General features: G+C 37.5%; 1 protein-coding gene across 1 annotated transcript in view; it reads left to right on the plus strand.

Annotated features, from left to right (window-relative positions):
- The window catches only part of NR1H4 (nuclear receptor subfamily 1 group H member 4), a 51,261-nt gene extending 38,894 nt beyond the window's left edge, over window positions 1-12,367 (plus strand). The window contains exons 8-10 of the mRNA XM_027107316.1: window positions 1,545-1,691; window positions 9,109-9,222; window positions 11,205-12,367. Coding sequence (XP_026963117.1) covers window positions 1,545-1,691; window positions 9,109-9,222; window positions 11,205-11,443 — 500 coding nt within the window. The 3' untranslated portion in view covers window positions 11,444-12,367. The remainder of the gene's footprint in view (window positions 1-1,544; window positions 1,692-9,108; window positions 9,223-11,204) is intronic.
- The last annotated feature ends 1,869 nt before the right edge of the window (window positions 12,368-14,236 follow it).

Here is a 14,236-nt window from a genome sequence, read left to right on the forward strand (position 1 = left end):
TACCAGCCTCATGCTTTTAACAGTTGCATAGTATTCCATTGTAATAATAATAGTTAACATTATTTAAGTATTTGCTGTATGTCAAGAACTGTACTAAGCATTTAATATGATTGCCTCATTAATACTTCTGCCAATCCTAAGGGGTGGGTGCTTTTATAATCCCTATTTTGGAGGTGAGGAAACTGAGACACTAAGAGATTGAGTACGTTTCCCTAGACCACAAAGATAGTAAGTGTCAGAGACAGAATTTTCTTCTAGGCAATCTGATTTTAGAGACCTCATTTTATACTGCCCTCCTATGGATCTACCATAATTTATTTAAGTAATCACCATGAATGGACTCCTGCTATGTTTTCAGTTCTTCAATTCATTCATTTATTCATTGAGCAAGTATTTTTGAATGCCTACCATCAAGGTAGTGACTTTTAATCCTTAGCATTACTCTCTTCTCTGAACTCCATTGTTATTTAATTCTTGGATACCTATTATATGCCAGGCACTTGGGATACAGAAGTGAATAAAACAGGCAAAGTCTCTGTCCCCAAGAAGTTTATACTCCAGGAGAGGTGGCAGATAATTAACAAATAAGCAAATAAACTTATAATATCATGTCAGGCAGTAGTAAGTTTTATGAATGAAAATAAAGCAGGTAGGGACTAGTGAGTGCTGGGGAGTGCTATTTTAGGTAGGGTCACCTTGAAGCAGAGCCTGCATACACTGAGGGAGTGGGGCATGGGGATAGCTGGGGAAGAGCATACACCCTGAGGCAAAATCAGACTTGTGTGTTCACCACAGAGCCAGAGGTCTGTGTGGCTGGAGCACAATAACTGAGGAGGAGGTGATGAAGGAGAAAGTGAGGTCAGAGAGGCCACTGGGGACTATAGCATATAAGCCTGCATAAGGACTTTGGATTTTCTGGGCAGTGTTACATTTCTTCAGGTCATCAGTTTTTTCCTATATGTCTCTGATTTTCCCTACCCCACATGTGCAGTGCTGAGCTCAGAGCAGATACCTCAGCATGGCCCTGATTGGTTTTTTGGCAGGCGGGCAGGAATGCTACCCATTCTTCACATTGATTAAAGACTCAACGAGTTGGCCAAATATTCATTTAAACTCTGAATACATGTAAAATGTTTTCTGGCCTGTGGATGCTTCCATTCTGCAGAGTTGACCCTCTCTGACCCTCTCTGATGTGACAAGATATGACTAAAATAATGGCTCAAAGAGAATCTACTTTATCTCCAATATTTCATATGAATCAGCCTGTCTCTTCCATAGTATATAAGTATACATATTTGGTATGGACTTGATATCCTCTTTAGTCTGGACTTGTTAAATAAATCCTGCTCGATGAAGATAAAAGTCAGCTTCTATTTGGGGGAGTACAACAGATACTTATTGACTCAGTTTAGCTGTTCAATCTTAAAACAATTACAAAATCATTTTATGGAAAGGTTTTATCAATGGGGATGATGGTGATGATGAAATATTGTTATACAACATTCACAATTTTTGATACTGATTTGATTATCATCTTCACTCAGGGTTTCAGACATTGGACCATGAAGATCAGATTGCTTTGCTGAAAGGGTCTGCAGTTGAAGCTATGTTTCTCCGTTCAGCTGAGATTTTCAGTAAGAAACTTCCAGCTGGACATGCTGACCTATTGGAAGAGAGAATTCGAAAGAGCGGTAAGTAATTTGGCTAATGGTAAAAAGTCTATTCCTGCAAGTAAGAATTTGTACATCCCATGAAGGCAGGCCTCTTGCCTATCTTATGCAGTTATATGCCCACTGTGACTAGCAATGGCACTAAAAATGACACTGTCTTATGCAGTTATATGACCATTGTGACTAGCATAGAGAACGATACTAAAAAGAATAGATGAGAATTTAGTGACTTGGTTCAAAAATTCTTGTTGTAATAGCAAAATACCAAAAATACTCTTTTCACTGCATTAAGATGAAGGACCAAAGGAGAAATTTTTTAAAGATTGGAATATTAGTCTGATTTTTAAAATAGCCTAAAGGAGCTGGGATTATTCAGTCTAGAAAAAGGTTCATTTATTCAAAATCTTCAGGTATGAATGACTATGTATCAAACTATTATCCATCTCGATGCAAAGCAAAATAAGAAATAATACTAATAGCAACACTTACACATAATTTATTAGGTTTCAGACACTGTTCTGAATACTTTATATGTATTAGTTCATCAAATCCCCATAAAAATCCTATAAGTTCTGGTATTATTCCCATTTTATAGATGAGAAGACTGAGACAGAGAATGGTTAAATAACTTTTCCAGAGGCAGACATGAAGCCTGACTTCAGAAGCCATGTATATTAACCACTATACTCTACTGCCTCTCAAGAGATAAAAATGAAATAATGAATGAATAACACAATTTAACTTATTATGGAGGAATACTGTGACAGGGAGGGTATGGAGATGACAATGTATGGTCTTTGTCCTCCAGGAACTCACAGACTAGTGGGGAAGGTGTACAAGCAAGTGATTCTAAATCAATGTGCAGTGTAATAGGGACTATAAGGAATGTGTATATAAAATGAAGCGTAAAGATGTGCCTGCCTTCCTGTGAATCTACTTGGTGAGTCACAAAAGGCACACAAAGTTGACAACTGAACCATGGAACTTGTCAAGAACAAGTTAAGAACTTGTCAAGCCACAAAAGTCTGAGAAAGGCATTCCAAGAGATATAGCCATTATAACATAATAATATAGAAATTGCAGGTACAAAGATGTGGAGAAATGAGAGAGCATCTGTGTATAGGACTCACAAATACCTTGATAGTGCTGGAAAATAATATTTGTGGAGCTGAAAATGTAGTGAGTACTAGATTATTAAAGATGGCAAATACCACAAAAGGAGCTTTAGTTCTTATATAATGGGGATTCTTGGTAATATTCTGAGCAACTATGATATGACCATAGCAGTACTGTGGAAGATCTTTCTAGTAGTAATTTGAAGGAAGGTTTGGAGGAATTGAGACAAGAGACCAATGCAATAACTAGGTGAGAACACATGAGGGTCTTGCAGGTTAAAAATATGTAGTGATCAAAAAGAAAAAACCTTGCTTGAGAACATAAGTTTCAGAACTTGTGATACCGCAAGTTTCAGATGAGTTCAAGAATGAAGTTTTCCAGAACACAATCTGTATGAATAAAATGCATGCCTCCAGCTCATAATAAGATACTTTACCCAAACATCAACCACATATTGTGACAATAAAAACCATCCAAAGTCACATGCTGCTTCGTATTTTATTATCTATAATGATGCTTCCATTTATTAATATTTATGAATTTGCTTCTCCCAGTGGATTTTCAGAACATTGCCTCTTCCCCACACCACAGAAAAACCTGATCTTGCAAGATGACCTTTCAGAATAACTTTTTATTTTTATATAACACATTCTTATTTCTACTGTACATTTAATTCCAGAATAACATAACATTTCAAAGTTACCCTGTTTAAGCCTATAGAACTCTTTAAAGAACATCATGTGAAATTTCTTTTCTTGTTCTTCAAATTCATACTCTTTTGTTTGCTTTTTTCAAATCCCATCATATATACAAAGATACTGTCTCCTGAGGCACATTTACTTAGTGAGGGTTACAGGGTTTATTTATATTAATTGAGGCTTCAGAACACATATCTGATACAACCTGTGGCTGAGTTGTCTCTACATAATTCTAGTGCATCAATTCCTTTATTCCTAATGTGGTATTATGCAAAATTCATTTATAAGCTGGAAGTTTTAATAAATATAGGAATAATCATATGAAAACATAAAATATGATAGAACTGGAAAGGGCTTTCTAACACTGAATGAGTTTACATTTTAGCATTAAGGAAGTTAGCAATAACTTCTCACAGACTTAACAGAACAACTTGTTCTATGTTCACTTCAAATACAAATAACCTCTGAAATTTATAGGATTTTTCGGCCTTTTTTGATTCCCCGCAACAGACATGAGTGAAATATTCAATTCAGTAAGTGTTTATTAGGATGAAAGTATACCTTGTGATCTTACAATGGTTTGCTTTTACATGCATTATCTCCTTAGTATTTCCAATGGCCCCTAAATGTGAGTGCTGTGTTCCTATTTTATAGATGGGGAAACAGGCTTAGATAGGCTAGGTGACCTGCCCAAGGTCATACAGCTAATCAGTAGACTACCAGGAGGTGAACACAGGTGTTCTACTCAAAGCCCAGTACCATTTCTGCACATTGCACCTGTCACTCGCTAAGATACAATATTTGCCCAACTGTCAGCTGGTAGGGAATATTAAGACCCAGTAAGACATGGTTCCTGCCTTTTGGTTGAGTGAGAAAGCATAAGCAGCAGCTAGTAATTTGAAATTGCTTTTAAGCAAATGATAAAATGAATAAAGACAATGAGGTCAGAGGAAGGAGAGATGCTTATAAGAGTGATGAAGTTGTAGTAGATAGTAAAATATACTGTACATAGTATATTGTGCTTATTTTTTCTGCTCTTTAAATATATATGATTTTGCTGCTTTAACCTTGGCAACTTGTGCAAGATGAAAACAATAAGAACTAAATTCTCTGATGAAGCCCATATAAGCTGATTATCAGTTCATAGACAGTCTTGGAAAGAAAGGTTGGAAATGTACAGAAACAAATGACAATATTTATGAGAAAGTTTAATTTAAGAATTAGAATTCTTACCAACTCTCATGTTGCTTTTTAAAGTTGTCACACAGTAATTTTGGCATGGACAAATTTGGGAGTCAAATTATAGGAAGAAACCTCTTCAAAGTAAAAGAGATTATTAAACTAATAAAAGCGTCAGTATTTCCATTGCCCCTCAGCAGTATTCCCCAAGCCTTCTGTACTTGCCCAGTTTAGGACATTATGTATTTATTTATGTATCTGCCTTCTCCATTAATCTGTAAACTGTTTGACGACTATTCCCAGCACCATCACAGTGCCTGGCACAGATGAGGCACACAAAAATTGGTGAATTTGGTTGAGGTGAATCTGAAACTTGACAGTCCAAATCCTGGCAACTCTTAAGCATCGTTATCCTAAGATAAATTTTAGCCAGTAGTACTGGAAAGTATGTTATTTATTAAATATCTTAAATATTTTACATTGAAAGCAGTTATTTTTTGAATTGCTAATGTGACGGCAGCTTTTTACTCAAGGCCAACAGTATGGTACAAATGACTCACTGAGTGGAGGTTAGCAATTGAAACAGAGGCCAAGGTCCAATCTCTTAGCACCAGGAGAATGTTTCCATTGTCTGAGTGGCATCCTTTCCCCTAGCACATCTCACAGTTATGTAACCTTCATTGCTAGGCACAAACAAAACATAACATTGCCCAATTTAACAAGCATTTATTAATCTCCTACTCTGTCTCCAGCAGGACCCTAGTTACTAAGGATACAGAGAGGAATAAGAAACATCTTTATTCGTTAGGCAGTCTGCCAGGCATTGGGAATACTGCAGTTGACTCCTGCTCTCATAAACTGTATATGGTATTTCACTCTAATGGGAGGGAGAGATATGAATTGTGAGAGGTGCAACAGAATTGAACGTAGAGAAGGGAGCAACTAATTCTGCTTCACCGTGACAGGTAAAGCTCCACAGAGATAGCAAAATTTGAACTTGGCCCCGAAACATGGGTAGGGTGTCCTAGCCGAACAAGGATGCCTTGTATATGTGCACTTGTGTATAATACACACACATACACACCTTGGCTTTATTTTTGTCCCCAATGAAAATAACTCAAAAGAGCATAGTGTTAATTCTATCACATGGTTATTCTCTCAGGGAATATTTCTTATCACTGGACAATTAATTTATCAATCACAGGCCTCTTTTTTTTTTTTAAGGCAAACAAGAAACAGAGGAGCAGAAACAATGGTTTTTTACAACTGAACATTTCCATGGTAGTCTTTGTGATTAAGTTAGAAAATAGCCCCCTCTTGTGACCAAAAATCAACTAATTGGACTTGAGTAAGTTTCAGAAAGGAGGAGTCAACAGGAAAACAGGAAAAGACTGCCCCTTCAGGACGATGCTATTGTTACATTTCTTATGTTAGAAATTGCTGGCTGATAAACACTTAAAACACCCTTTGTTTATGTTGGTGTGATTAATTCTGATTATTGACTCTAATTCCAAAAGCAGGTTTATATTTTATCTATCCTGTAGGAAAAGATTTTTTAAACTCTTCTATTATTTATTTTCTACATTTTCTCTATATTCACTGTTGTTCTTTACAAGGTGTACAAGACAAACAGTTGTAATAAACATTTTAACCTGTTTTTGTTTTTTTTTCCAAAAATTGTCAATTGCAATTAGATAGCTAATGGAGGTATCATCTTTGGAAGGTGAGAGAGGATTTAGAAAAACAAATAAGATAGAAAATTAGGTAGTCAAAGATGATTTCATAAATATTTTCAAATCTGTTGCCTTTAATCTTATCTCCAAACCCTTATATACTATTTAAAATAATGACACAGTCGTGAATTATTATTTTAGGTAACCACAATTAACGGGTGTAATACCCAACTACTGAAGACTGCCATCTTTTGAAGATGAAAAAGAATAGCTGTATTAACAAATACAGATCTTAGCTTAGCTTTAATACTTAGAAAAATACTAGGGCAAATCACTGATCAGCCAATTTGTATTCATCCCTAGCAAACTGCAGAATGCAAAAACAAAACAAAAACAAAAATGTAGCTTTGTAAACACAAAAGTACATGAGCTTAATCGAAGGTTGAGATGGAACTAATGTGTTGACCCAATTCTCCTGAATAACAACATTAATAGTTCTTTTTATGATTATTTGCTCTAACATTTATTGAGGGTTTACTATGAGCCAGGCTTGGTGCTAAGAACTCTACATATATTATCTCATATAATACTATTGATATAACTCACATTTCACAGATGAGGAAACTGAGGCTTAAAGAGTTTAAGTAATGTGCCCGAGATCAAGTCATAGGTCAGCTTTTAAACTCAGGCTTACTACCTCTTAACCACTATGTTTGTTGGAAACCGGGACTAGTAGTCCCAGCCTCACATACTCCAACCCTCTGCATTTTAAGTTGTATCTAGTTTGGTCATGGGTATTCAGTTCAGTCTGTAACAGCTGGATAGAGGGCAATCTTCCACATGGTGTCATCCCCAAGTTGCTCAACAAAGACACTGTCGTTAAGAGAGCCAACTGGGGTTGATTAAACGTCAAAGGAGAAGAAAGTGTGCTACTTTGACTAAAGACAGAAAGGCCAAGGATTCTGTTTGTGAAGATTCTTTAGATTCATCTAAAGGTGAGGATTCAGGCTTTCTGATCCTGTGAAGTATAACATTAGATGATAATTATACTCTTTAGCATCTGGAATCCAACTTTATTCTGGTGTGTTTCAACTGAAGCTCTAAGGCTTTTAGGTCGGGTTTGGGATGGAATAGAGTAGTCTATTCTAGTGTGGACCAATTCTGGGAAACTCATCTTAATTCATCCATAAGTCACAACACACCTTTTTTTTTTTTTTTTTTTTTTCTGTCTGCACAATTCCCCAGTCAAAGCTTTTCTGGAGTGGAGCCACGCACAGAACAGGCACCAAACTAATAGCTGTTGAATGATTGGAGGAAGTGGCACAAAGGAATCTTAAATTATGAAGAGGAGTAAGTTATAAAGGAGAAGGAAGATATTCCAAGTAGAGAGAACATGTACAAAACTGGGCAATAAGAATTGTTTAGGGAACTCCGAGTGCCTGAACATGGCTGGAGTATAGGCTGTGTGATAGAAAGATAGTACCCCTTAGTCACAACTAAGAGCCAGGACTCTGAAGCCTACTAGCTTTGGTTTGAATCCTGGTTCCACTTCTCACCAGCTGTGTGTCTTTGGTCAAGTTATGTAACCTCTCTGTACCTATCTCATGGGTGTTAGAAAGATTAAATGAGTTCTAGCATAAGAAGTGCTTAGAACAGTGCCTAGTACATAATGAGTACTCAGTAAATGTGAACTCCTATTGCTATCATGTGGGTGAGTATTGGGTGGTGGGAGAGGCAGGGGACGGGTCCAGGAGTTTCCTATGTAAAAAGGAAGAACATTTATGCCAAAAGCCATGGAGAGTTTTTGAAGGTTTGTAAGAATTGGGGAGACAGAGTGTGGTTTGAATTTTAGAAAGGTGATTCTAGAATGGTTTAAAGAGGACAACACTGAAGACAGGAAGACCAGTAAGGAGGCAATTGGAGTGATCCAGATGAAAAGAAAGAAAGACTTAAACTAGGTCAACCAGATGCAGTGAAGAGGGGAGAGAGCACCAAGTGAGAGTTAGCTGGTCAGATACACAGGACTTGACTCAATCCAGGCACTGGACTGAGTTAGAGAAAGGCTGAATCTTGGTTGTCAGGTGGCGACAATTGGATGGGTGAGGATACCAATCACTGAAAATGGGAACATCAGGAAAGGAGTGGATTTGGAGGAAGATGGGGAATTTAGTTCTATACATGGTGTCTTTGATTTTGGACACACTGAGTTTGAAGAGAAGGGCCAAGTACCATTGCCTACTAGGCAATGGATAAACAGCTTTGGTACTTCAGAGAGAGATCAGAACTCTGATAAGAATTCTAGCCAATGTATTAAGTAGAGTTTATATTTCTGGACTGAAGAACAATAATTTTTTGTTGGTTAAGATGCTGTCTATGTCTTGATTATAGATAGTAATGTTAAAAAGATTAACTAAAGCCCATCGAGAGCATGGTGAAGTTCAGAGATTCTTTTGGCAATTCGAGAACATTATCATTTATTGTTACACAGTAGTGACTAAAACAAAGGCACTGCCAAAATCAAAGACATACAAATCGCTGATTAGGTTATATTTTGAGGATTTTAACTGATCTTCTTTGCAATGCCTCACCTTTGGCTGGGACATTTAATATATAGTCATTATTTAAATGTGGCTGGGACGTTTATCAAATGTCTGCATATGGATATATTAACATGTATGTGTATATATATATATATAATGTTTGTAATTTTACACTTTTCAGTCATTCAAAAATTTTACTATGCCTCTGCAATTTTTCACCTTTCCCCCATAGGTATCTCTGATGAATATATAACACCTATGTTTAGCTTTTATAAAAGTGTTGCAGAATTGAAAATGACTCAAGAAGAGTATGCTCTGCTTACAGCAATTGTTATTCTCTCTCCAGGTAATTTCAATGTTACATTTTTATTTTTATGCCATTTGTTGGTTTTCCCCTCAAGTATAGTAGTAATATTAAAGAAAATCTTGGATAAAAAACATAAAGAGAAAGTAAAATGGCATATAATTCCACCAGTCAAATGGAACCATTGTTAACATGTCAGTGTAGTTGTTCTCAGCCTTTTTCTAAACATCATACTCATTCAGTAATTTCATTCTGAACACCTTATATGCACTAAACATGTTTCTAGACATTGTGGGATATAGCAGCAAAGAAACAGGCAGGATACAGCTACATGGAGCTTACATTCTAGCAGGGTGAGAAAGACAGTAAATAAAGAAATGAATACAAATAATTTTCAGGAGGTGGTAATACTACAAAAAATATAAAGATGTGGGTATAAGGAAAGAAAGCGGCAGCAAAATGCTGTTTTAATCAGTGGTCAGGGAAGGCTTTTTTAAGGAGTTGAAGTTTGAGCAAGGACATAAATTATATACTTTTAACATAATAAAGAACATACTGTCTTTAAGTGTACTTTTCCCATGTCATTAAATAATTATATTGGTAAAAGTTTGTTGTAATATGTACATCATATTCTATTGTATGATGTACAGTCATTTACTCAGTTTTACCATGTTTTGATATTCAGGATGTTTCCAGATTTGTTGTTGCTGTTGTTTTAAACAACGTTGAAATGAATACCTTTGTACATAAAATTTGTCTATATTTTTGCTTAATTATTTGGGAGTAAGTGATGCCATGTTCATGATTTGTAAAGCTTAATTACAATGATAGCCTTAAACCACTTTTTTTTTTTTTTTTTTTTTTTTTTTTTTTTTGCGGTTCGCGGACCTCTCACTGTTGTGGCCTCTCCCGTTGCGGAGCACAGGCTCCGGACGCGCAGGCTCAGCGGCCATGGTTCATGGGCCCAGCCGCTCCGCGGCATGTGGGATCTTCCCGGACCGGGGCACGAACCCGCGTCCCCTGCATCGGCAGGCGGACTCTCAACCACTGCGCCACCAGGGAAGCCCTTAAACCACTTTTATACATGATAGTGAGGCAGAAGCTAGTTGTTAGTTTGTTTTACCATAAGAAATTATAATTTAAAAAAGAAAAACTTTTTAGCGGTACATACTAAAGTTACACACATTTATACCCTATAACCCAGCAATTCCAGAATATACCCACCAGAAATGATACTTATGCCCATCATAGAGTTTACCTTGAGTGCGTTTATCACCTAGTCCAACCTCGTACTGCTCCCTGCATGATGGGCCAATAAATCAAGAGACGAGGTGTTGGGACAAGGAATAGCAACTTTATTTGGAAAGCCAGCAGACTAAGAAGATGGTGGACTAGTGTCCCAAAGAACCACCTTACCCGAGTTAGAATTCAGTCTTCTTTTCTACTAAAAGGGGAGAGGGTATGGCTGGTTGCTGCAAACTTCTTGATGCTGGAATCCTTTGTTCTTGCAGCTGTCCACGTATGTGCCGGTCACAATGTTCCTATAAACCTCCAACAAGATAAATGTTATTCTCTGTTCTGCAACTTTTTATCTCTATATGAATGGAAAAGTGTTATACCTTTAAAGGTCAGAACCTTGAGACTGGGATATCGTGTATATTTCAGGCTCTAGGCAACATTCTTTCACAAAAGGCACAGAGCCAGCATGACTAAGCACAAGCAACAGAGCACAAGGGTTAGAGCTAAAGGAATAGATTCAGTATGGAGTCTTTCTGGTACACATTGATTGGAAGGAGAATTTAGGGAGGCCTCTGGGGGGCAGTAAAGGTCTTATAGCTTGATCTAGTTGTGATTACATGAGTCTAAATAACATGTGTGTAAAAATTCATCAATTTGAATACTTAATTTCTACATTTTAAGTGTACATTTATAACTTACACTTCAAAAACGTTAACATTACTGTAATTATGCCAAATTATTACTTTTCCACTTTTTTTGTCATTTTATTTTAAACTTCTAAACAGACAGACAATACATAAAGGACAGAGAGGCAGTAGAGAAGCTTCAGGAACCACTGCTTGATGTGCTACAAAAGTTGTGTAAGATTCATCAGCCTGAAAATCCTCAACATTTTGCCTGTCTTCTGGGTCGCCTGACTGAGTTGCGGACATTCAACCATCACCACGCAGAGATGCTTATGTCATGGAGAGTGAATGACCACAAGTTTACCCCGCTTCTCTGTGAAATCTGGGATGTGCAGTGATGGGCATTGCAGGGGCAGGGTCTAGCTCTTCATTTTCCTCATAATATAAATCCTATATATAACTTTCCTTTATTTCATTTGTACCTGGTTTTATGCAAGAATTCTCATCAATATTTATGTGGTAGTTATATAACCTCCACAATTGTAAATGTGGGGCTAGGTTGAAATACTTTCTCTACTTGTATTCTACAAGGCTTCAGGGAATCTTTCACTCAAATTGGTATGCCCTGTTTGCCTAATTAAATTAATCATTACTTCAAGTCTATCTGTTGAAATAGGGAAAATCTCATTTTGCTCTTCATCTTACCTTACTGCATATATTTTATTAAAAGGCTGTGTTCAATTTGGGCAATAAACTGAACATAATGGCAACAGGCTTTTCTTTGGGAACAAAATTTGAAAAATATACAACTTATTTCTTTAAATGATGAATAGCATCCTACCGAATCTGAGGGGGTAATTTCCAAAAAGGCAAACTCTTAGGACATAAATTGTGCTTTTCTCATCCCTGGAAGCCCTGGTGAATATTCATTCATTTTCCATACCCCCTGATCATTTCATATTCTTTGAAGTTCAAAGAGAATAGCATACAGAAAAGTTAATTATTGTCACATGAAACATTCCCTCAAGCAATCTCTTTCCTTACTTAGGGTCTTGAGGCAGCATTTACAAATTCAGAGTATGCAGATAACTCCAGTGATGGGACATTCCATTTAGTCTCTTAAAAGTGCTCACTATTGGCTTTAATGCATATAATTAATCATTTTTTGTTTGTTTGTTTTGTTTTTGGAAAACACTCCTTCAGCAGGGTGCACAGCTGTTGTATACTTCCCCCAAGGCAGGAATTAGTTCATTTCCTTCCTTCATTGTTATACTGTTGCATTCTTCTCCCCATTTTCCTTTGGTGAATACAATAAAACACCTATAAGTAATGGGCTTATATGTCCCTTTCTCCTGAAATCAGCCAAAACGGAGCTTGCTTAGCAAGCAAAGAGGTTTTCATATTAAAATATTAGGGCAACCCTGAAGTCCTAAAAATGGCTAGTCAGTAGAAAATGGAGTGAGTTGGGGCTAACATTAGTTGGATTCCATTTGCTACAACAAAAAAAGACTTGAGTCCCCACTAGGTAAGATATTGTTGCTAATCTCCATAGGAGATACAAAGATGATTAAAACGCAGTAACTGCCTGGAGGGGCTTACACAGAGCAAAGTGCTGTGGGCTCACCTGGGAAAACCTCAAGGAGGAGGTGGCATTTCCCCTGGGCTTGGAAGGATAGTCAGGACTCCATGGGTCAGGGTAGGAAGGGAGGGGATTCAAGGTGAAAGGGGTGGCAGGAGCAAAAGAAGGGAGAAAAGGGAGTTGTGCAGATGTTAAAAGACCACAAGTAACCTGGGCCAAAGAGGGAGGGTGCACAGTACCGTTGTAAGCCACAGTTTCACCACTGCAAAATGAAGATCTCAGTACCCACCAACTAAAGGGATTTAGCTGATGAATGAAGAGCAAATGGGAAATTGCAGACCCACCAGGGAAGAGGGGGGTAAGGAAAGGACATTTAAGACAGAGAAGTAAATTTCTGAATGCCTGAGGGAGTAGGTCCAGATTGGGGAATTGAGTGTATTTTGGGGTTTCCAGATCATAAGGCATCTGTGGGGAAGGTGGTGGGAAATGAGTGGGAACTAAGGGGGCACTGTAGACAGAGCTAGGAGTTAATCCTCTAGGTCTGGATTTATGCAAGTGGTTAAGACCTTGTAATAGCAAGTAATAATGCTTCTTATGTGGAAAATGAATTGTGATATAATGAGAAATATATATTTGGTCTTTGTCCCCAGTTTCTGACAGAGAGCTTCTAAAACACTTGGCATTTCCTGAGCAATAGGAGCATCTTTCATTATTCATAACAAGACCCTTTCAACCCCACCTGAGTTTATGCTAATAAGGTGACTCTTGGGAATTCCCTGGTGGTCCAGTGGTTAGGGCTCTGCGTTTCCACTGCAGGGGGCATGGGTTTGATCCCTGGTTGGGGAACTAAGATACCTCATGCCACTTAGCGCGGCCAGAAAAAAAAAAAAGTGACTACTGGTGGGCCCCTAGATGCTTCAGGATGGGGCATGGCTGCCAGAGGAACCAACCATGTGATTAGAGGGTTAGAACTCTCAGTCCCATTCCTCAACCTCCAGAGAGGGGAGAGGAACCCAGAGATGGAGGTCAATTAGCAACGGCCGATGATTTAATCATTCATGTCTATGTAATGGAACTTACAATATAAAAAAAAAACCCTAAATGATGAGATTTGGAGAGCTTCTGGGTTCGTGAACACATTGAGGTACTAGGAGGGTGGTGTGCCAGAGCATGGAAGCTCCATGCCCCCCTCTCTATGCCCTATGTCTCTTCCATTTGATTGTTCCTGAGATGTAACCATTATAATAAACTGGTAATGGTAGGTGAACTGCTTTCCTGAGTTCTGTGAGCCATACTAGCAAATTAACAAACCTGAAGAGGGAATCATCTGCAAATATCTTATTTCCAAATAAGGGCACATTCTGAGGTTCCAGGTGGACATGAAATTTGGAGGGAACACTATTCAACTCACTATATAGATATTTTAGTATTGATCACAACTGTTGTTATCATACAATTTTATATCATTGAATTACTTACAGATATTTGTTAATGTAAATCAATAACATTCCTTTATAATAGAACTTAGTCTTGTTTTTAATGTAGTTGGCTCTCAGCTCATCTGCTGAATGAGTAGTTTGTGAATGAATCAAGGTCTCTATTGTCCCAAAAT

Source organism: Aethalodelphis obliquidens, unplaced genomic scaffold (assembly GCF_003676395.1).
Source record: "Aethalodelphis obliquidens isolate GAN/ISIS:26980383/991018 unplaced genomic scaffold, ASM367639v1 scaffold8, whole genome shotgun sequence".
NCBI classification, from domain to species: domain Eukaryota; kingdom Metazoa; phylum Chordata; class Mammalia; order Artiodactyla; family Delphinidae; genus Aethalodelphis; species Aethalodelphis obliquidens.